The following is a 24,646-nucleotide window of genomic DNA, read 5'->3' on the forward strand; positions in this document are numbered from 1 at the left end:
GCTCCAGTCTGGAGGATGCTTTCATGGGAATACAGCAGCTCTGTGATCTCAGGATCACCCCATCTCTCCTTCGCTGTGTCGGGGGGAATTCTTCCTGCTGGTGCATGGACCCCTTCTCCTCTCACCCAGGAGTCCAGGAGTCCTGCGGCTACCTGGTAGGTTTCCACTGTGTTTTTTATTTCTAAAAAGTCTAAACCTCAAGGAACAAAGATGAGTTCACCCCCATCTGAAAAACCGTCACTTTTGTTAACTAAATGAACTTTTGAACTAAATGACCTTTAGGGTTACTCGATTAGCTGCTTCTTGGAAAGGTGTTGTGACATGGTTTCCAGTGTGGTCCTCCTGTTCATTGCCCACTGGTCATGATCGGTGACTGTCCAGCAGTGTTCACGAAGCAAAGGATCTTCTCCAATTAATGCTGAGGAAGCTAGGATTGCCCTTTGGGGGGAAGTTTCCCAGAATTTCAAGGCAGGATGACCTCAAGCTCTTGTTGTATTTTTATTTGAGTTTCGAGAGCTAGATTTTAAAAGCGAAGACAGCACTAGGCTCTTCTAACTATGGCTGATCAGTACAAGAGCACACGGAAGTGGGTTTTCCCCTGTCTAGTCTGCGGAGGAGAATGGAGTGAAACTTCTGTGGAAAACTGGTTGGAACTCATTTCAAAGGAAATCTCAAAAGGCAATTCATAAAAGGCACAAGCTGATATGGCAATCTTAATTTACTGAAAAAGGAAAGGCGAAATCTTAATTGAAATTCAGGATCTATTAAGAAAACGGCCACTTGAACATGTTGACATGGCCTTTCTGTTTAGTGGCCTGTGGGAAACACTCCTCCTAATAGTTTAGTGACTTTAGGAAGTCTTCCTTTCAATGGACCTGATCTGCTTTCTTCTCCTAGACCAAATGTCTGGATGTAAGTGAGGCAGTTACACAGCAGTGAGGGGGATGTCCAGGTGGGACCCACCAGAGACGATTGACTGGTGCTCCTTTGCAGTGACCAGCTGTTCTGCTCAAGTTCTTTTAGGACACAGTGATTTATTTCTTCCCCGTCTTGTTTATTCCATTAACTCATGAACCCTGTAAATTTTCACTCCATGCTCTTATTCTGTGGCTTTGGTCTAATCGTCCTGTTAGACTGGTACCTTTTGTTACCAGCTCCCTAAAATTTACTGGAACGAGATTGAGTGTCAGTGGCAGAGGAATGAATGAACAAGTACCAAGTGGTTGATGTGAGTTCACGGCAACTCACGTGAACCTCATGTGAGACCTCAGTGATATGTGTGCAAGAAGAAAAGCATTTCCCATGAAAAAGCTCCATAGCCAAGGCAGCTTCAGAAATGCCAGATAAAGCCCTGGTTAACAGGTCTCTTTGCTGTAGCTCTTGCAAGATGCTGTTATCATGTATGAATCATTACACAAGGGGTGGAAAAGATGCAGCTTTTCCTGCAAACGACTCAACTGAAGAATCCGTTTTTTTGTGGCATTGTGTGCTTGGGCAGGAATTGTGGTCCCTGTGTTAGGAGTCAGAGGCCCTCAGGAAAGGGGGAGTCGGGGTGGTCCCTGCTTGGCAAATATTTCCTGATTCTAAGCCTGTGAGGCATTTAGGGAAGAAACACGTTCCTTTGAATTTTTTGCCCATCATCCTCTGACTCTCTTTCTGGTTCGTCAAATGCGAGGTCACCCCAGTGAAACCATTTTTCACCTTTTGAGTTCTTACAAATCTGCCTAAGCTTACATACAGGAAAATGTTGGGAAGTTCCCAAATCTGACAGCAAAGGTTGCAGTGGAATTCTAGCATAGTTCTCAAATGTTTCAACAGGTAACTCTTAAAGAGATTTGAGGACATGTAAAGAGCCACTGATGATTCATGGAAAACGTGACAGCGAGGAAAAGTCACGTTTACTTTAATGTCAGTAAACCTGTGTGTGGGTTATGAATAAGCTTCTAGTTGACGTCTCTGGAAACAATTGCAGAAGTGCCCCAGTGGAAGCACCAGGGCTCCCTACCTGACCAACCGCCTGGGCCACAGGCTGCTCAACCTCTCCGGCCTCCCCCTGGAGGAGTATTTGCTGGCGCCGGAGGAAAAACCAAGGTGGGTTTGAAACCGGCGCTGGCTCTTCCCTGTTTCCAGAATTACTTCAGAAATCCGAGTGTTTCAAATGCTGACGCTCTTCAAAACTCAGAAGTCTAGTACCAGCTTTGATGCTCATAAGAATTCCAAAGAAATGCTGCAGGCCTTAATCAGATTCCTCCTGCCGACTTTCTCTCTTGCCCTGGGGGAATCCCGTCCATGGAGAGTCACCTGGGGAGACAGACGCAGCTTGAGAGCTTTAGAGAATGAGCCCAGAGACGTTAACAGCATAATGAAATAATGGTCTCCCTGGTGTCTTAAGATTCCTCTCCTGCGATTTTGGGGAAAGCTTTCATTCTGTGCTGCATTTCCGTGAGCCTAAGAGGGTGAATCCAGGTTGAGGGGGTAGGGATGAGCTTCTCATTGCTTTGAATTGAAATCACGTTCACCACCCCATCAAATTTCCTGAGACCCCAACGCAAAATCATTGCATGGTGTGTCCAAGGTGCCTGAAACAACCCCCTTGCCCCCAGGCTCTCTTTATCTCTGGGCCTTCCTGGACCATCTCCGGCCCCCACTGAACTTTGCCTGAATCTCTCCTGCTGCCCACTCCTCAGGTCTTTAAACACGTCCCAGAATCTCTGTGTTTTGCAGGTTGGAGTTTGTGTGTCCAGGACTTAGAATAGTATCTGTCATGCAAAAGACACTCAATCAATGTCTCTGAAATGAGTGAATGGATGCATGAGTTAAATGGAGCCGGGTGGGAATGCTCCCTTATTCCTGTGCCCCCAAATTTCTGCTGAGAGTCCGGGCACGACGGCGGACGTTTGTTTTTCAAGCTCCTTTTATCAGAGACTGGGAGACAAAGTTTAATATGTGTTTTTATTTCTAAGGTCCAGTATTTTTAGAAGCTTCATGAGTGCCAGATACTACACAGCCCAAGGGATAGGGAGACAAAAGATGTAATTCCCACCTGTTAGAGGCTCACAGACCTGCATAAGAGATAAATTAGCAAGAAGACAGTTAAAACCCAGCGTAGCAATTGACACTGTACCCGCGAGAGACTCACGGAGCCTCAGAAGAGATAAACTAGCAAGAAGACAGTACCTACCCAGAGTAGCAATTGACAGGGTACCCGGGAGAGTCTCATGGAGCCACATAAGAGACAAACTAGCAGGAATACAGTTAAAAGCCAGAGTAGCAATTGACACGGTACCGGTGAGAGACTCACAGAGCTGCATAAGAGATAAGCTAGCAGGAAGACAGTTAAAACCCAGATTAGCAATTGACACAATAAGTGGAAATGTAGGGTATTGCGAGAACCCCGAAGAGAAGGAAATACACCCCAATCAAAGAAGCTGGGGATGCCTTCCTGAAGGAGGCCTTGTTGCACTGAGGATTAAAGAAGCAAGAGTAGGAAAGAGAAAACAATTCAAAACAGGGTAACTCAGAAGAGCCCCACAGACTAAGTGATTCTAAAAGCTGATTTGTAGGAGAAACAACAGTTAATTAAAATAACCGTGGTGCAGGGGACCACAGCCGTGTCCTTACATGGCATGTGTTTCCTAACACGTTGGTAAGTTCGGAGCGGCCAGGCCACGTCCTCCTGCAGGCTGAGCCCCGTGAGACCACGACACGGAGCCTGGGGGCTCAGCAGCTGCTGTTCTGAGGCTTCTGTGACCAGTGGGTGGGGGAGGCCCTCTGCTAGGAAGGCCTGGTGCCGCCTGGTTCAAACACTAACACCGCCTTTACTGTCAGCAGGCTTGGAGGATGGTGTTTTGGAGTGAGAATCCCTGATTAGGTTCAAGACGCACATTCAAATATATCAAAACCCAGAACTTTGGCAAAGGTAATATTTTTTCTTTCTTTTTTTTTTTTTTCTTCTTGTTTTAGAAAGCAGTCAGAGAGACTTGCTTTGTAAATACCTTTGTGGGTGCAGGCGGAATCAAACCAAATCCCGGTGTTTTTACTGAGAAATAAAACCGGTTGTTCATAAACATTCCCTTGAAAGAGAAAATGAATTTACTTTTAGTTTTCCTTTAGGCTGTATAGAAATATATGAAATAGGTCACTGTCTTTTGTTATGATCAGAATGCATCTGATGGATCTAAAGCAAATGAGAGAATAATCTGTGTTTAAAGACATTTGTTGTCACGATAATGGTGATCTTGATACGTGCACTTAAATTCCTCCTCTTTCTGGTGGCTGGATGGACCCAGAGCTGGATGGACACAAAAAGAATGCTGGACTCCTCCCAGGGGCTGGATTTTCAAGCCCTGCGGAGACTGTCCCTGTGAATGAGGAAAGTTTCCCTGGCATCACCAAAAGTGGCTGGGAGGGAAGGAGAGCTGGGATAGAGGAAAGATGCCCTTACCCACCAGCGGGAACTTAGAAGTGGTGAATCAGGCCAGGTTTCTCCAAGGAAAGAAGTCAGTACAACCTTAAGATGGGGAAATATCCGAAGCTTTCAGTCTTCGGCGATTGGGGAAATAGTTGTCTGGTGTCGGTCCCGACTGAGAGAAAAATTGGGAGAGAGTAGATCCTGGGAGTGAAGTGTCTGCTTGTAAACCTGTCATATCACTAATGAAATGTCCCTACCTTGTGCTGGACCTTCATGGTTCCTGGGGACACGGAAAAGATTATCAAGATCTGGGCTTGTGCCCGGTGCAGGCTTACTCATTGGAATAAATGTTCTTTACAGGTTTTCACAATGTAATCCCTGAGGAAAATGCTAACATTCATACTTCACGATGCAATTCCAGAAAAAAGTGTTAACAGTCGTATTTCACAACATAATCCCTGATGAAAAATTTTAGTCCCCGTGTGGACTGTTCAGAAACCCCTCTTTCAGCTGAGATTTGTTCAGACCTCTTACCTTGTAGGCCACACGCGTGAGATTTATAGCTTAATACAAAAATATCAAGATTCATAGCTTGATAGAAAAATAAACTAAAATACGTTTGCTGGCTTTTGAACACGGGATGTGGCTGTTATTAAAATCAACCCAATTTGTAGAAGGAATCTACTCATTTCCTCTCAGAACATTTTAACTTTCTAATCTGTCCAAATCCCAAGCCCTCTCTTGACAGTGGGCTGTCGTGTCCTTGCTTTCAGGGTCCGGGGTCTCCCTGCATCTCTGCTTCTGTGATGAGGGCACAGGATCCCTGTGTCTCCCTGGCACCTGTTCTTTTCTCTCTTTATTTGTCTTCTGTATTGACATGTTTGACTAGTGACTTCTGCAGCTTTTAATGTTGTTTGATGTGGACTTGGCCAGGCACAGGCATGCAAGCCAATAGTATGCAGCCCTCTGGGGATGGAGCTTCTTTCCAGGAAGCCCAGTAGTCATGATACCGCACTGGCTGCAAAGGGCGTCTGTTGTCTGAAATCCCTCTAGCACTGTTGGTGGTTGATATTGTGTCAGATTATTGCATTAACCTTTCAGTAATTAGCCACCAGCCTTTAACTTTGGCCTTTGGGGTACAGTCATAAGACATGGAGTGATTTTCATGGTCTTTCTGAGGAGAAAATGGACAATTTGCATAGGAACAGGCTTAATACTTATAAATTCATTGTATTGTAGAAGGTCTCTCGTGGAACCTTTATGAGTTATTTCATTCACATCTTGAGTGTTAGACTGGTTTAATTAAACACCCTCTAGAAGGTACGCACTTCAGTTAAAAAGGCCAAACTCCTGGTGTTTGGCATTCGTTCTATTCTCACATAGACTTTTAGCCATTTAAATATCCATCCAGTGATTTTTTTCCTACAGTTACTCAGTTGCCTTTCTGAGGAACTGTTACTCGGGATTCTGAGATGGAAGGCCTGTTCTGAGGTGTCAGGATGTGGCCCTAAAAGGAGGCTGACTCCCTCCTTCGGTTACTGGATTTCACTGTGTCCTGACTTACGGGCCGGCAGGGAGGGAAATCCCACGACTTACTTCCAGAGAATGGTCCAGTATTTCAGGGAAGCATTCTTGGAAGAGAAAAAAAGAAAAAGAAAAGCTCTTCCTTTGAACTGTGCTTAACCTTAAATGTTAACTTAAAGGTCATTATGAAACATCTATTGCTTAAAGAATTTATAAAATTTCTCCCAAGCGAAGGTCAATTTATAGAAGAACCAAAATGAAGTTCAGGCTGTTCCTTGAAACTCTGTGCGCCAGTCACCCATCACCAGAAAGATGCTGTAGGGTGGGCAGTCACGGCCAACAGGGCCGTTGGCATCTGGCCTTCACAGAGCAGGGCTCAGCAAAGGCCTCGCTCCCGGGGGTGGGGAGGTGTCCCCAGCCAGACCCCGCTGGCCCCCTGGGACTGTCCTCACGACCACATCCTCGGTGCCCCTGACTCTGCCGGGCGCTTCTCCCATCTTCCCTGACAGCCACGGGTGGAGATTTGGAAACAGGCCATTGGAGCAACTCCTTGCCAGTCTCCTTCCTGTAGAGAGCTGGCCTGGAGCCCTCTCGGTCCAGCGTGGCAGCGCCCCTGCCCTCTGACTTCGCCCCCGTGAAGCACCCGGGCCTTTCCATCATCTCACTGAGGTCCACAGGCTGCATCGTGGATCCTATTAGTTCAGGCTGCACCCTCTGGAGTTAATCACTGGTATTTGGTGAAGTCAGGGTTCTCCGGGTTCAACCCCTTCGTCCCCTGAGAGGGTCACTCAACACCACCCCTCCGTCAGCAACTGTCACAGAGTTTCACGGCCACACCTGTGACTTGGTCTCTATACGGAGGCGTCCCTCTCGACCTTGGGCCTGGAGACTGGGGACCTGGGCGGAGAGGTTTGCTGGCTGCTGGCCTTGGCGGGCATGGCGGTGCGGACCCAGTCCTGGCGGCCAGGCTGGGCGCTACAGTGACAACAGAGGCGTAGGGGCTGAGCCTGGACCAGAGGGAGGACATCAGAGTCCCTCAGCCAAGGGCGTAGAAGAAGCGGGTCATAAACGGGACCTGACACAAAAGCCACAAGCCCGCGGGGAGGGGCTGCAGGGTGCCCAGGATCCCGGGTCCCCCAGGCCCACAGAGCTGCCCCACTCCAGTTTCCACATTTTTATACAGTGTCATTCTTAAGCTGGAAAAAAAAAATCTCCCTGCTTTTAAAACAAAAATTAAAACAAAAAAATGAAACAAAACAACATCTGAAGACCCCAGATCCAGGGCAAAGACTACCATTGCCTTTTTCATACATTTCCCTCCAGTGAAGCAGTTACAGGAGCCAAGATTGGGGGTCGGGAGGTCATGGACGGTGGTCCTGGGGGTTCCCGTCCACACGCCGGGGTTCCGACTGTATCAGCCTGCCCCTTGACTTTAACAGAGGCTTGCGCTTGTATCCTTTCCAAAAACACGGCTAGATCCTCAGTGTCAGCACATCTGTGGCTGTGTGGGGTTGAGGTGGGAGCGCCAGGGGCCCGGCCCAGGCCTGCAGGACCCAGGGTCGCTGTGCCGGGCACAGGAGCGGGTGAATACCCTGGCAGGCGACCTCAGTGCAGGGAGAGCTGCCCCGTCAGGGACACCCACACTTTTCCCTGCTTTTCAGAATCGCGTGTCGGAATTGCACACACTGCGAAACTGTGGCGGCTTTTGTTACCAGTCTCAGATCCACCTGGATGCCCCGGGTCTGTGGATAGTTGGTCTCAAGTGGCATTTCTTCTTCCTTGGAGTTGGGAAGAATGACTGCTAAGGTTTCCCTGAACCTAAGAAAATATTTGAAGAAGGGGGTGTGTAGTGACAGCTGCCGTGAAAGAGGGAAGGGGTCTGCTGCTTCCTGCCTTGCCTGGTGATGTGGGCTCTCTGAGGAATAACCGGGGTCGCTGTCCTGTGTAGACTGGCATTTTCATGAGTGGTAGCCCAGCTGTCCCCGTGAACACAGGACCCTGGCGGAAAACGACTGGTCACCCTGTGACGAGAGTGGGGGGATTGGGTCGGAAGCTGAGGGACTTGAGATGTGGCCCTGACCTTGCACAAACTGTGAGAACCTACGCAGCCTCCTTCGAGCATGAACTTGCTGGGGAGCAGCTCTAGTCCCACAAAGAAGGTTGTCTGTCACAGAAGGTGGTATCATCTAGAGAAGTGAACTTGAATTAGGGTCAGAATTTTAAAGACACTCACCAGCATTCCAAACCGAGTACATTTAAAAAGTTTTTATTAAAGTATTGGTCTTTTGAAATATAGATACTGATGGTTCAATTAGTATTTTTTATGCTACTTCTTATTTCAATGTTAATAGCATTGTCTGTCTCCTATTTCTGCTTCACCTTTCTCCTGCCTGCCAGGCCTGCTGCCTTATTCTCCACGCTCAGCAAATGTTCACTTCAATTTATTTTGAGAAATAACGTTCCACGTTCAGTTATTAATTTGAAAGTAATCATTTTTTTCTTATCATTTGCTTGCTTTTAATTTGCAGGTCAAATTTCATTAGCTTATCAACTGAGAAAGAAAAAAAATGATGGTCTTAGATTCCCTTTTTGCTGTGAGAATATAATTATAGAGCAACACTCAACATTTGTTCTGCGGAAAATTAATCTATTTTTAGCCGTAAATTATATGCTGGAGATAAATACAGAATTAGCAGGCTGGCATTCACCGCTCACTATCAGCCATGCAGGACCAGTACTCCGAGGCCTGCGTTCAGGTGCTGGTGAAGTTTACATGTGTTCCTCGAATCCAAGAACCGCTGATGAATAGACGTCAGAACTAATTTCATGAGGGCCATTAAGTTCTCTTTCTTTGTTGGGTGTGGTACAATCAGAAGGGCTTTCATTCCCTGCCATCCTACCTAAGTCATCTCAACAACCTTATTTTGTGAAGGCTCTTACCCCCTGTGGCAGACTGCAGGCAGTACGGTAAAGTTATTTTTAATGCAGTTTGTAATTCAGTGCTTTCCAAAGACAGTGTTTTTAAGGGAAAGAAACAGAGGAAATTCTGAATAGGGACGTGAAGCGTGATGAGAGTTTTCTGCTGGCAGCCAGTCCATGTAGAAACGGGTACAGATTGGGAGGCCCGGGCTGCTTTTGTGTGTGTGTGTCTTTCGGTGTCTTTACCTTCCTGGAAGTTGTGACCTCAGGTGACTAGAGAGTTCGCTCCTAGCGACTTAGCGTCTTCCAGAAGCAAGAAGAATTTCTCTATTTAAAAAGACACTATCGTACAGAAAACTGTTATAGATGACCCAGATCACCATGATTGTTGGGAAGGTGATCATAATTTATCATAATTTACTTTATGCCGAGCCCTCAACTCATAAGTTATCTGTGTTGACTTTGGATTCACTACCTGTGCTTTCTTATTTCTTACCCGTGTAAATGACACAGGTGCATTTCTGGAACCCAGAGTGAATTTACTGGTTTAAGGGGATGTTATATGTCTCATTTGGGTGGGCTAAGTTGTAATTTATCAAATTCATTCAGTTCTTTAAAAAATAAAGAAAGAAAGCAAACAGATGTATAAATACCAGCAGGCCATAGCCATCATAATTGATTCACAAGATATATTTGTCGAAGCATTAATTCACATGGAAATAAATGCTAAGTGATTACCCCGATATGCTATGACTTTACCCCAGCCTTGTCTTATTCTTCCATATTTGTTTTCCCTTCTCCACCATTCTTTTTTTTTTTTTGGCTGCGTTGGTCTTCATTGCTGTGCGTGGGCTTTCTCTAGTTGTGGTGAGCGGGGGCTACTCTTCGTTGTGGTGTGTGGGCTTCTAATTGCGGTGGTTTCTCTTGCTGTGGAGCACGGGCTCTAGGCGCACGGGCTTCAGTAGCTGTGGCTCTCGGGCTCTAGAGCGCAGGCTCAGTAGCTGTGGCGCACGGGCTTAGTTGCTCCGTGGCACGTGGGATCTTCCCGGACCAGGGCTCGAACCTGTGTCCCCTGCATTGGTAGGAGGATTCTTAACCACTGCGCCACCAGGGAAGTCCCTCCACCAATTTTTAAAATAAAACATTTAATTATTTTGTGGCACTGTAATTGTTTTGGAATGACAGTAAGTAATATGAAAACGTGTATGCCCAAGTAAAGTACCAAAGAGCATAAAGTTGTATGGATGAGGGAGAGCAGTGATGTTTGTTGTGTCTGAAATGTCTGAGGGACGTTAGATATTTTTATATCCATGGTCTCATTTAGTCTTTGTGGCAGTTTTGTAAGGTAGGTGCTATTTGCCTCCTTCACTGATTAGAAAACGGAGGCTCAGAGGAATTGCCCACCGGCTGTGGCTCTGAGAAGGTTGGGTGAGGGGGCCTTGGTTTGATTCTAGGTCCAGCTGATGACACAGCCTTTGCTTTTCTACTGCAATGAACTGAGAGGGCGCTTCTGATGGGCACGGATAGGACATGCTTTGTGGAGGGGGGTCACTAACACTGGACCTAACACATCAGCAAACGTTTGATCGATGTCAGGAAGCTACTGTGGGTATTAGTGCTGATGTGAGAGAAATCCGAGCATCTGTTCGGGTTCCGTGGGGAAGTACGGTTTGACCTCATTGTGAGGGTCGTTGTAGAGAGACATTGTTGAGGGGGTGTCTGAGGCCACATTCTGCTTGACCTTGCCTGTCAGAGGGAGGAAGCTGGCCTTTACTTAATAGGCAGCAGATAGGCTTTGTCTACAGTTGAGAATGAGGATGACGCCGTCCCAGGAGTATCTTAGGAAGAATAATCTGGATCCACGTGGTAAAGGGAGGGTCCCTGCTGCAACCATGGGACCTGTCGGAAGGATGCCACTCACAGTCTAGAGGTGGCCCAGGCAAAGCCAGGATGCATTGGGGCAAATAGTGAAATTGTCAAGTTCAAACAGGTGGGAGAAAAGGTTGGGGCCTTGGGGATAGGGAAAGGAAGAAAAATAAAGAACCTGACACAAAGAAGTTTAGAGTAAGAGTTTAAAGGGTTAAAATGTAAACGTGAGCTTTTAAGAATGAAGGACTTTGTGGTCAGCGCTGACGACCTGAGAAATGATTTAGGAGAAGAAGACGGAGAAAGGGATTTATACAGGTTCCGAGGTGGTGGGTTTCATGTTAGATGAAAATAAGTGTGTGGCGCGATTCAGAGAACTGGAGAAACAAGGTCAGGAGAGGGTCCTCAGTAAACCATTTAGCCTGAACCTTCACACAGGTGGTAGATTCCGCTGGTCTTCTGGTCAGATCCTACCGTGGTCGAAGCTGCAGAGACAGGAGGCTGGGGCGGGGAAGGAGGCAGAGGGGCTGCAGCCCCCCTGAGGCGGGAGGGTCTCGGCACGGAGTCCAGGGAAAGGCAGAGGTCAGGAAGAGCAGAAGAATTTTCCCAAGTTCCAGAATCTCCAGGGAGAACGAGGATGTGGTGCCTGGGACGTTGGCTTCTGCGGGGCTGGTGACATGCAGACGGGATGGGGTGGAAGGAGGTGGGAGAGGCTCTTCCAGGGATTTAGGAAGCCAGGTGGAAGCTTTGCGGGAGGTCAGTGAAGAAGGGCGAGCGGGGAAGCGTGTGTGCGTGTGTGTAGCATAAGGAGAGCTTGGACCTGGGAACAGCGTTGACTGGCCCGCAGGTGTCTGCCAGTTGTGTCTCGTCTGCCCTGTTTCCCAGACGTTCCTGGTGAAGCTCGGCTGAGAAACACCCACTGGTAGGAGTGGACTTCGTGTTCCGTTGTTGGAAAGTTGTGTCGACTTGAAAAAGACATGTATTCTCAGCTACTGGAAACTTCTTTAACAGTATTTTATTCATGTCAACCTTCCGATTCCCCTTGGCGTGTGTGTGCAGCCCTCATGAGAAGGAGGGTCTGTGCAGTAAATCGGGAGCGTGCAGGTTGCAGCCCCTCAGGAGAACACGTGGTGACTTACTACCTGAGTATTGAGTAAGGGCTCCGATGAGCAGGGCTCCTCATGTGCCTTGGTGCCCATCTGCCACAGGCGGACATGGAACTGTTAGCTTAGCCCTCATGATGAAACAAGCACTCACGGGCCGTGGGACTTGGGTGGAGCCTGTGCTGTGGGCCCAGCAGCCCGGGGATGGGGCTCAGTGGGCATCCCGGCAACAAGGCCGAAGGAACCGCTTTGCAGACGACATGCCCTGCTGCTCGTCCCTGCAGTCCTGTGCTGGGGCCCCAGCACACCTGGACGTCCCTGCCTTAGATGGAGGGACTTTCTGAGCCCTGACCCAGCCAGGCCACGCTGCGGAGCCCCAGCGACTGTGCAGCTTGTCAGGGCCCCCGATTTTAAGCGTAAAACTCAACGTCAAGCAGGTTACTAGCCTAGCCAGCATTGGAATCATTGTTAAATCCGCTAGGAGGCTGGAACAGCCCTGACTGAAGAGACGTGCTCGTGCAGTGACCCTCCAGGTTGAGTCTTCCAGCTGCGTGAGTCCACGTGCAGGCCGGGTGTCCTGTTCCACCGCCATCGAAGGTGGCCAAGACGCCCATGGGTTATAGGCGTGGACGCGGCCTTAGTTCACCCAGGGGTGGGGGACACAGAGTACATGTCACCTTAGAGGCTTTGTTCTCATGTCAGCGGGTTAGTCACACGTGATGTCATGAAATGATATATTTCCGGGTCCCAAGGGAAATGAAAGGCCCGTTGAGGGCACACCGCAACCTCGATGGCTTCTTCCTGTGCCTTGCACGGCTAGTCGGCGAGTCTCTCTGCCCTCGGGACCCCGAATCGGCACGTTTCAGTCGCTTCACCACCTGCTCCTGCACAGCCTCTTGGCAGGTGCCTGGGGTCCCGTGTGCCCCCAACCCCACAGCGTCACACGCCCCAGTGCCCAGGGCCACCCGCAGAGCACGGCCCTCAGCTCACGCACCCCCGGCTTCCTGTATCTGCTGTAGCCGAATAAAAGGCTCCTCCCTGAGACCTGTACCCCCGCTCCACTCCTGTCTGGCCTGGAAGCCCCCCTCCAGCCTCCCCCAAAACTGCTTCACCCCTCCCCCCGCGTGCAGCCTCTGGCCCACGGGCCCCTTGCTGTCTCTCCAGGTATCCCCTCTGTGCTCACCACAGGTCCCGCCTCCCTTGATCTGTTTGTCACACCCTCCTGGAAGAAATAATAATAATTAATAATAATAATGAAAATCCCCAAACCCAAACCCAGGTTCAGTCCCGCTTGCCAGTCACAGGCCACCTCACCTCACGCTTCGATCTTGTGTGTACGTCTGAGTCCCCCCTATTCTGGGTGCTCCCCTTGGGCAGCGTTTTTGTTAAGATTCCACTGATATTGATTCAAGAATAAAGACACAGTAAAGATGCTGACACGTTGCTGGGAGGAGGCGTTTCTAAAGTGGTGAAATTGTCCTTGCCCCATATTCAGGGCACCAGGGGTCACGTTTCCTCCCGTGACACAGGCCATCTTCTCACGTGCTGCTGACCTGTCACTGCACCCACTCCCGCCATGCTCCCCGTCGGTGCAGCCAGAATGTCCCCCCGACGACCTGCCGCCCCCACGGGCCCGGATCCTGCTCTGCCTTGTCCAGAGTCCCTCTCCCACCCTTCTTCACCTTAAGCATTTCTGCTCAACTTTCTACATTAAAACACCTTTACTGAGGCAGGATTGACATAGAACAACTTGTAAATATCAATATACACACCTTGATGAGTCTGGGGTAAGTATACACCCTGAAACCATCATCACGATCAGAGTCATAACATTTCCTTTGCCTCCAAAAGTTTCCTTCTGCCCCATCCATCTGTCTGTCTATCATCTATCTATCTATCTATCTATCTATCTATCTATCTATCTATCATCTATCTATCTAACATCTATCTACCTATATCATCTATCCATCTAGAGTCTATCATCTATCTATCTATCATCTATCTATATCATCTATCCATCTAGAGTCTATATCTATCTATCTAGCATCTATCTGTCTAGCATCTATATCATCTGTCCATCTAGAGTCTATCTATCTATCTATCTATTTATCTATCTATTTTGTGAAAAGAAACCAACATAAGATCTATGCTTTTAGCAGATTTTCAAGTACACAACACAGTGTTTTAAACTCTCGGCTCTGTGCTGCACCGAGCCCCCTCCCCCAGCCCTTGGTAACCACCATTCTGTTCTCTGCTTCTGGGAGTTAAACTATTTTAGATTTCTTATGTAAGTGGGGTCATGTAGTATTTGTTCTGGGTCTGGCTTAATTCAACGAAACAATCAAGAAAATGAATTATGACCACATACATGCCTCCAAGCAGGAATTTGATATAGTGGAATAGCGTAGAGAGACAGTATGTGTGTGTATATATCTACACACACACACACACACACACACACACACACACAAACATACACACATCCAATCAGAAATAATAATGGTGGCTTTTTCTCTGGGTAGTGGACTCACAGGAAATGTTTAAAATTTTCTGTGTGCCTTGCAGTACGTTATGAATTTTCTCCCATATATGCATAACTTTTATAATTAAAAAAAAAGACTGCTTGGAAAAAAATCAATGTTTCACAGTAAAGAGCATTTAGGTAGCTCTCCACAGAATTTTTATCATACAGAATTTCACTGTTCAAAGCCTGGAATAGAGCAGTAAGTACAAGGCCATTTCCTAAGAGCTATCAGGAGAAAAATTTGTTTAGCAAAATTACTTCACTGCCTTACTTTTGATGGAATAAGATACACACTCCCCGGGGATAAACCCCCGACTCCTAGTGGGAGAGCCCATGCCTGAGAACAGGAGGTCAACTCAGGTCTGTTTATCAGAGCTTCTGCATGAAGAGCTGTTGGGTATCAGGAACTGGCCGTCAGTAGTGGCCTTCAGTCTATACCTCAGGGAGATGGAGATATTTGAGAGAGAGGATCTGGTCGCACTCGAGTGGAGGTGACCAGTACCCTGGGCTGGGAAGGCTTGTGAGCACTGAGGTGTCAGGACCAGCCCTTGCCCCCATCAAGGAGGAGTTGGAAAAAAATACAAATAAAACCAGCTGTTGACCCAGCATGGGGTCAAGGACCTGCCCCACGCCTCGTGGGAGGAGCACGCTGAATACACTAAGAAGGTGTTAGCACAGGAGCTGTCTTGGTGTGAGCTCACATCCGTGTAGACACAGGGAGATGTGTGAAGTCCATGAAACAGAAGAGGAAGGATGAAGAAAAAGCCAGCCTGAGTTGCAGGGTAGGGTCAGAGGGAACTGCTGAGATGCAGGTGGTGACATAGATTTTCACTGGATGCAGAGTCACCATATTGATGGCAAATCTTCCTGCCCCATGTGCAGTCTTCTCAGAACACAGAGGGAAAAGATGACGTCATAAGCTATTAGGATTAGGTAGAGGAAGAAAGCAGACAAATAATAATTAAAGTAACAAGGAACAATGAGAGAAGAAAACGTGCATCAAAAACAAAACAACACAGCTCTGGGCCCGTGGAAGGGTTTGCCATGATTCAGGCAAAATTCCTGAACTGGAAATTATGAGATAGCAATTATTGATTCAAAACAAAGGCTGGTGAGTTTTCTAGAATTCAAAGATAAAGGACAATCTCTTTTACAAAGCTGTAACAGATTACTTTTGCAGGAATACAAATAAGATTGGCTTCTGACTTCCAGAAATTTCCCTTGAGACCTCTTCTTTTACTCAGGGATTATTTAGAAGTGTGTTGTTAAAATTCTAGGTTTTTGAAATTTTCCTGTTACCTTTCTGTCACTGATGTTTTGTTTGATATATCAGCGTTAGAGAACACACTCTGCGTATTTTAATGATTTTAGCTTGGCTGAGGTTTGTGTTGTGGTCCAGGTATGGTTTATCTTGGTGAAGTTTCCATGGAGGATGAAAAAATGAGTGTTCTGCTGTTGTTGGGTAGAGTGTTCTATATATATATCAATTAGGTTTTATTGGCTGGTTATGTGGCTCAGTTCATCAGTGTACTTGCTGGTTTTCTGTCTTGTAGTTCTGTCATTTGCTGAATGGGGGTTATTGAAGTCCCCAGGTATAATTGTGGATTTGTCTGTTTCTCCTTTCAGCTGTACCCATTTCTCCTTCATGTATGTTGAGGCTCTGATGGTTGGTACATAGTTGTGCCTTCTGGGTGGACTTATTCGTTTGTCATTGTGTAACATCCCTCATTATTGCTGGTAATTTCAGCTGCTGTGAAGTCTACTTTATTTGATTTTAATATAATCTTTCCTACTTTTTTAAATTAATGTTTGCACAGTATATCTTTTCTATCCTTTTATTTCTAGCCTATGTCATTATATTTGAAGTGACTTTTGAGTAGACGGCATATAGTTGGATCATATTTTTTCATCCACTCTACCAGTCTCTGCCATTTAATTGGTGTATTGAGACCATTTACATTGAGTGGATTTACATATCAGTGAGCTTAAATCTGACACTTTATTGTTTTGTTTTTTCTCTCTTTTTTCTTTTCATGCCTTCCTGTGAGTTATGGAACAGTTTTTTTTAGGATTCCATCTTGATTTGTCTGTCATATTTTGAGTATATTCCTTGATCTAGCTTTCCTGGTGGTGGTTCTAGGTATTACAATGTATGTGGGTGACTTACTACCATCTACTGGTATTGGCATTTGCCACTTTGAGTACTGTGTAGAAACCTTGCTTGCACTTAGGGCCCTTAGCCCTCTCCACTTCTACGATATAACAGTCTTAGGTATTTACTTATACCTTGAGCACCACCTTGGACCGTGTTCTAATTATTGCTTATGTCACTGAGAATGACTTGAGAAACTCATGAGATAAAGGCTGGTCTGTTATATTTACCCCCATTTTATTTATTTATTTACCTATTTATTCATTATTTTCTGCCATATTAGAGACATTGGTTGGTAACAAACTAGGTTCTCTTTATTTTTCTTTTTTTGGCTGTGCCACACGGCATGTGGGATCTTAGTTCCCCAACCAGGGCTGAAACCTGTGCCCCTGCAATGGAAGTGCAGAGTCTTAACCACTGGACCACCAGGGAAGTCCCTGCCCCCATTGTAAACACATTCTGCTGTTCTCCTTTCCTTTTGGAAGTTCTAAGCCTTCTTCTGTTATGATCGATTTCCTTTTGGTTTAGAAGACTTCCTTTTGCTATTTCACAGTAGGTTTGCTAATGGCAAATTCTCTTAGTTTTCTTTCCACTGAGAATGTTTTTATTTCTCCTTCATTCTTGACAGATAGTTTCACTAATATATAATTCATGGTTGTCAGAAAAGAAACATCCAGCACTTCGAAAATGTACCAATTCCTTCTGGATACCATGGTTTCAAATGAGAAATCCACTGTATTTTGAGTTTGTGTTCCCATCTCTCTCTCTCTGGCTGGTTTTAAGGCTTTTTTTATTGTCTTAAGTTTTGGGAAATTTAATTATAACATATCCTGGCATAGGTTTATTTGGGTTTTTCTATTTGGGATTCACTTAAGTTTCATTAGCTCTTGAATTTGTAGATGTACACCTTTTGGCAACCTTGGAAACTTTTCTGTCATTATGTCTTCAAGTACTTTTTCAATCCCTCTGTCTCTCTTCTCCTTCTCAGACTACAGTAATAAAACTGTCAGCTCTCTTGTTATTTTCCCATAGGTCCCTGAATTTCCGGGGTTTATTTTCTTTGTTTTTTAGGATGGGTAAATTCTGTTGTTCATCCTCATGTTCACTGATTCTATCATTCTATTTAACCCAACTGTTGAGTACATCTAGCAAGTTTTTTATTTCTTTTTTAATTTCTGTCACTTTATTTTCAGTTCTAGATCTCCCATTTGATTATTTTTTATCACTTCTGTTTCTTTACTGATACATTAATTTTTTTTTTTTTTACATTTAAAGGGAATTCACGATTACTCATTGAAACATCTTTATGCTCCCCGTTGTCAGATAACCCTCACATCCTGACTCGTCCCACTGTTGGCATCTGTTCATTGTCTTTTCTCTTTCAAGTTGTGATTATTCTGGTTCTTGTCATGAAGGCTATTTTTTCAGTTGAATCCTGGGTATTTTGGACGCCAGATTATGAGATTCTGAATCCCATTAAGTGGTTCTGTTTTGTTTTGAAGCAGGCAATCTTTCTGTTGAAGTCTCGCCTGAGAACTAGGTAGATATGTCTGTTTAACCTACCAGCGGGCTCTGCTGATGCCCTCCTGGAAAAAGCTGCAGATCTGGGGGGTGGGGTCCAGATCTACCACTGAACCTTGCTGACACATACATGGCAAAAGAAGGCACTGACTCGCACTATCTCGTGGCTCCTCAGTGGGGTTTACGTTCATCCCCCAGGGCCCGCCCCTGACACTGGGGGCAGGTACTGGAGGACCAGCTGTACCTACCCCCTCCACGTGGCCCCCTTCAGTGTCAGTGATGCTGGGTGGGAAGTGGGCGCAGCCGGATGGCAGGGCAGAGGGTGGAGGTGAAGCGGTGCTGACAGCCCTGCTCCATGTGGCCACGTCGTTGGTGCCGCCAGGTGGACGCGGGGCTGGGCTTCCTGCTGGTCCCTCCTGAGGGGCAGGGTCTGTGCAGCATGGAGAGGTGACTCTCCTCACTCTGCCATGCTCGTCTCACTGGCCAGGTGCGGGAGAAGGCTCGGCTCGCCTCTGGATGCGAGTGGGGCATTGTGGTGCTCCCTGTCTCTGTCAGGTGGGCAGGAAGTCCACTTCCAGATGGGACCTGCTGAAACTGCAGAGGGTGGGGCAGTTTCCCAGCAGAGTTTGGATGAACTGAGGGGTGGACATTGCCAGGAGTGTGCTCTTTTGCTAGGCCACATTTTCTGCTCCTTCAGCTTTCCTCTCGGCCCCGTCTCTCTCCTGGGGTCTGTGGGAGGAGCTCTGCTTCCTAAAGCTTCACTGTCTTTAGGAGCAAGGGTCGGGGTGGAGGGACCTTTTCTTGTCGGGATCCGTTGGCTGTTCCCACTTGGAGGCTTCCATAGGCTTTCATGTGTGGGAGGCAGTAAGGAAACCAGGGGACACACGGAGGTGTCCTTCCCCGTGTCCTCCTTCCCACCTGTCAGAACCTTCCTGTGTGTACTGTAATGTCCAGGGTTTGGGGTCACAAGGGAGAGGACCTGGGGGGATTGGGACTACTCCACGTGGAGGGACTAGAGTCTGGTCTCTGACTCCTTAACCACAATCTCCAGAGGCAGCGGGCCCTGGAATGCTGCCTACAGAACATGGCAAGAAAAAGGCACACACCCCAAACTCCCTACCTAGTGAAGGCATTTGCTCATGGAGAGAACAGACCACAGAGATGCCCCCTGTAGGGTGCAGCTCAGAAGACATGCCGCCAGTATCCCCAGTAAAAATGGGGCCCAGAGACAGTCCCAGAGGGACTCATCAAAAGTAAGATCACAAAAATATTAAATCCAGAGAATGAATGAATCAATTGGTGAACATCAATTCTCGTGAAGCACATAGATTATGCAAATGTTTGCATGCATGCAGTGAAAAAATTATTTGAAGGTCATGAGTGATCCATGAAATAGAAGATACATAATGTGAAATATAATTCAATAATAATTATGTTCATGTAGAGAAAACCCCGGACATTTTGAAATAAGTAATGTCAAAATGCAAATACTGATTAACTCTGGTTGGTTTGGGATTGGATTATGGTTTATTTTAATTTTACTCTTTTCCCTGTTCTTTATTTAAAACCTTGTTACCATTGGCATCTACTACTCAAGAAGCATTAATATTGAGAACAAAACCTTCTTTTCCAGGAGAGATTAAGAGGAGGGAGAGAGAGAAAGCCATCAAAATGCCTTCTAGTCGGGAAAGTGCATGCATTGCTCTCAATACTCTGTCAGATTAATTGAACTCTTCCCTATCTCACTAATGACTCATAGTGAATTATTTAAAAGAACACAAACTCTTGCACATGTGTTGATGCCAAAGTCAGTCTTTTCTTTAGTTGTGGATGTTTACAGACATCTGGGCATCAATACTTGCAAAGATATATTTTATAGAAGGAGTGAACCTAAAAGTGACTACTTGAATTGGAGACAAGATAAGTGTTTTGTTATCATAATGAATATTGGACAAAAGCACAAATGTGCATTTTTACAAATGATAAATATACAGAATCTGGAAACCATAGAAGACATACTCTAATGAGAATACTAAATCAGAACATTACTTTTATACATTTATACATTGCCGTGGGCCAATTCTTAGAAAGAAAAGCTGGAATATAAATGACAAGAGTAATCAAACAAAAATCATTCAAGCATTTTCAGAATGTACATTTGGAAACGTCATTTCTGAAAATGGTTGGAGGTGACACTGAAGAGAGATTTGAGTGGTTTCCTTTGCTCCCTTGTGGTGCTGGAACTGTGGTCCTTCCCTGATGGACTCTGGGCCTTTCTGTGGTGTCATCAGCCCCGAGATCCTATTACACTGCAGTTGTTACCTAAATGGAGCTCCGACCACACACAATGCGATGGAAACAGCCCAGTTACAGAGATTGCCCATTGCAGTAGTGTGTCCCTGCAACTAGGGCATCACAGGCTGTAAGGACAGAAAATGCATAAACTGGGGTCTGGAGAGTCAGAGTTGTGCCTCTCACTCTGTACTGTGTTTGGCCTTAGAGAAGCTGCCAGAACGTCCTCTGCCTCAGTTTCCTACCCCCAGCACTTTCTCTGTCCCCGGGGAGTTGCACTCAGCAGTGTTCCTGGTGTGTGACATGGATCCCAAGCCCCGTCTCTCTCCTGGAGTCTGTGGGAGGATCTCTGTTTCCTAACGCTTCACTGTTGTCTGGATCAGGGGTTGGGGGAGAAGGTGGTGGGAGTGCGGGCCTGGGCAGGCATGTCCACTGCCACCTGCCACCTCTCCTTCCCGGGTCCTGGGGCACATGGACCCCAGGGAGAGGGGTACCTTCCACCTGTGGTTTCTCATGACTCTTCTGTTTTGAGAAAACAGGCATACACATCCCTATTGCAGTAACTCTAAGTCCCTTCCCGCTTTTGCAAAATACAAACAAAATCTCAGCACAGATGCAGAGGAATGTTAACCTGATTTTGAAATAAGTTTAATCCTGCAGAGCCACTTCTACCTTTAGAATATCTGTGGTTCTGAAAGCATCTGACGTAGTGATAACCAAATGGAAGAATCAGAATTAAAAGCCTGCCAGCATTCAGAAACCCCAGAGCTGCAGGAGCAGATCCTTCCCCAGGGAGCCCCCACCTCCTTCCCCATCCTGCTGCCCGATTCCTTCCTTCATCTTTATGGGGGTCCTATGAGTGGACCAGGTGCCCCCAGGGCTGGGGAACCCTGACCACTGGCTGCTGGGTCCTGGGGTCCTGTGAGGTGTGTGTCAAATGAATTCTCAGCCCTTGGAATGAAGAAGTGTCCAATCGCTCTTTACCATTGGTGAAGCTCCACTGATGTCTGGTGCCCAGATTTCCACCCCAAATCAGAATAAAATCAGAATGTCGTTTGACTTGGGGTCCAAAGTGGGGAGCTGCTGTCTTAGAAAAGCTGGTGGTAAATGCCCAGCAGGAGAGTTGGGTCTCTGAAAGCCTGTGGAGGGATTTTCCTGCTGATGTAATGGTCTCCATTCTCAAACACTGTGGTCTCAGGCCCTTTCTTTCTCCATCTCTTACTTTTAAAGAGAATTTCTAATTTCCGGGTGGATGTGAGATTCAGTCTCCCTGTGGCCTTGAGCACCAAGCAGGTGCCAGGTCCAGGACTGGTAGGACTCCCTGCAGGTCCCTGGAGAGGACCCCAGGCATGCGAGTCTTCAGGAGATTAGATTAAAATATTTACTCTGTAAAATATGCAAACGATGGGACTCGAAAGCCAGTGCTGAATGGAAAGCTGGGGCCTGAGAGATTTCTGAGCAGAGGCCCCGGGGAGGGAGGGCAGCCTCTGTACCATGTGGGTCAGGCTGCTTCCTGCTTCTCACTGGTGTGTTGTTGGCACCCACTGCAGCTCCCGTGTAGACACAAGGTTCTCTTTGTTGACACAAGGTTCTCCGTGCAGACGCAAGGTTCTCCATGTAGAAGCAATGTTCTCCGTGTAGCCGCAGGGTTCTCCGTGTAGACGTAGGGTTCTCCGTGTAGACGCAGGCTTCTCTGTGTAGACGCAAGGTTCTCTGAGTAGAGGCAAAGTTCTCCTTGTAGACACAAGGTTCTCTATGTATACACAAGGCTCTCTGTGTAGATGCAAGGTTCTCTGTGTAGATGTAAGGTTCTCTGTGTAGACACAGGGTTATCCGTGTAGACACAAAGGTTCTCTGTGTAGACACAGGGTTATCCGTGTAGACACAAGGTTCTCCGAGTAGAGGTAAGGTTCTCCTTGTAGACACGAGATTCTCTATGTAGACACAAGGTTCTCCGTGTAGACACAGGGTTATCCGTGTAGACACAAGGTTCTCCGCATAGAGGCAAGCTTCTCCGTGTAGAAGCAAGGTTCTCCACGTAGACGCAGGGTTCTCCATGTAGAAGCAAGTTTCTCCACCTAGACGCAGGGTTCTCCATGTAGACGCAAGGTTCTCTGTGTAGACACAGGGTTATTCGTGTAGACACAAGGTTCTCTGAGTAGAGGCAAGGTTCTCCTTGTAGACACAAAGTTCTCCGTGTAGAAACAAGGTTCCCCATGTCCTGTGATTTGGTGAGCGAGCCTCCCCTGGGACTCTGGATGCTTGGCTGCTGCCTGTGTCAGGAGCAGGTCACCGGCTCTTCCTCTGCTCCCTATTCAGCCTCTGGATAATAGGGGTGAGTCCAGGCTGGGCCGCTCCCTGGGAGGCCCCTTGCTGGAGGATCTGCAGGCTGTGCACGCTGTCCTGGTCTCTGAATCACATCATCTACCACCAGACACTGAATGAGGAGATACTGAAAGTGTCCAGAACATGGCCTCCACATGGTGGCATTGCCAACCCCAGGAGCACTCAGTCACTTCATTAGTGAGGAAGGGACTGGGGTACCCTCGCCTCCCAGACGAAAACCCTAAAAGGATGACAAAATCCAGGATGTGGGCGAAAATGAAGGGTCATAAATTCATAACAGACGAAAGAGGGCACAGAAAGCAAATATTAGAGAACATTCGTAAACTTTCCATGGTTACTCTAATGGTTAAAGCAAGTACAGATATTTATGCAGCTGGATGAAAATAAAGGTCCAGCCACAGTCGTTTAAAATTTCATTGTTGAACTCGCCACAAAGTGGCCTGCAGCTTCTCACTGCAGAACCAGCAAGGGAGGGCCGTTCGCCCTCCGCCACCTCCTTCCCTGCACAGATGCAGATGCAGACTTGCAGAACCAGGAGTGCACGGGACACGCTGGCGGGGATGTGGGTTGTGGTGCCTGCAGCCCAGGGCTTGAGTCCTGGGAAACTTTCACAAACCTCCGCGTTCCAGAGGCTGCTTCTGTCCTGGCTATGACAATGCTGCTCTGTAAGAATTTAGACTAATAGCCGAATGTCCTGACCAACACACATCACGTGACCGCAGGTTGACCTGCATTTCCTTTGGGTACCAGCCTGTCCTCTGCTCACAAGGATGTTGAGAACCGCATCCACCTCTGTTCCCTCTATGTCTCTGGGTCCCTCTGCAGGAAGGTGGTCAGAAACAAACCCTGTCCCGGGGCAGACGGAGCAGAGGTACGGAGGGTTCGGGGTGGTGAACACGGCAAAGGTGAGATACACCTGGGGTTGGCGTGCGGGAACATGACAGCAGTAGAGTTCTTCAGGTGGGAGCAGTGGGACAGCAGAGTGACAAGAGCATCCATGTCCAGATAAAGAATACGGACGCTACATTTTCTTTTTCTTACTGGAAATTCTCTAGGGCTGGAGGGAGGGTGGTGATGCCAGGGGAGGAGAGCTGACAGGCGATGTGGGTTAGGATGGCTCAGGGGCTGCGGCGTGGAGGGGATGTGGACTGGCCACAGTGCAGGGACTTGTCGGATCTGTGTGGTGCAGGAGAGGGGGGACGATGATGACTCAGTGCTTGAGCCTGTGGGCTGGGAGGACGCGGGACACTAACAGCCGTGGAGAAGCTGAAGGAGGAGCACGTCGGCAGCTGACACAGATTGTTCTGGAAGTAAGACCCTGCGGTGTGCGGGGCAGATGTAGGGGACATCCGCAGCCAGCAGGGGAGGCTGGAGAAGCCCCAAGGAGAGTGGGGGCAGAGCAGGGAACCCGGGGGGGACCCCATGCCTGCCTCTGTGCCCTCTAGATGCAGAGCCGAGGAGTGTGCTGTGTGCCGTCTGGCTGCATGAAGGGCAGCTCAGTGAGACTCCAACCACTGGAGTTGATGCAGACCCTACAGGTCAGAGGGCACCGTCCCCAACAAGGCCGCCTCACCTCTGACACCAGCCTCTCTTCAAGGGTACCGAGGCAGCCCCACTTGTGACCTCCTCACTGTAGCCTTGAGGGTTTGCAGGACTCCATCCCCTTACAGAATTCACTAGAAGCTCACAGAACTCAGGGAAGCAATGGACCTACAGCCACAGTGTTATTGTAAAGGATGCAAGTCGGGAGGGCCAGACAAACACAGAAGCGCTTAAGACTCAACCTCTCCCCTCAGAGGTCAGGCTGGCCCAGAGTTTCAACCCTCTAGACCACATGCTTTTTTTTTTTTTAATATCTTTTGAATCTATCTCCCTGGACTGTCTTCTTCCTCCAGAACGTTACAGATCAAGTCTGTCATCTGTGCTCATGACAATCCTGTAGCTACCTGAAGGCATTTTCCAGCTCCCTCTTGCCCCAGGGGTATTTT

General features: G+C 47.4%; 1 protein-coding gene across 1 annotated transcript in view; it reads left to right on the forward strand.

Moving 5' to 3' along the window:
* Positions 1-24,646, forward strand: part of ABCA13 (ATP binding cassette subfamily A member 13) — a 268,906-nt gene that overhangs the window by 147,683 nt on the left and 96,577 nt on the right. The window contains 4 exon segments of the mRNA XM_024764386.1: positions 82-155; positions 1,973-2,091; positions 3,832-3,919; positions 8,767-8,902. Of these exon segments, the coding sequence (XP_024620154.1) occupies positions 82-155; positions 1,973-2,091; positions 3,832-3,919; positions 8,767-8,902 (417 nt within the window).

Source organism: Neophocaena asiaeorientalis, unplaced genomic scaffold, assembly GCF_003031525.2.
Source record: "Neophocaena asiaeorientalis asiaeorientalis breed wild unplaced genomic scaffold, Neophocaena_asiaeorientalis_V1.1 scaffold191, whole genome shotgun sequence".
NCBI classification, from domain to species: domain Eukaryota; kingdom Metazoa; phylum Chordata; class Mammalia; order Artiodactyla; family Phocoenidae; genus Neophocaena; species Neophocaena asiaeorientalis.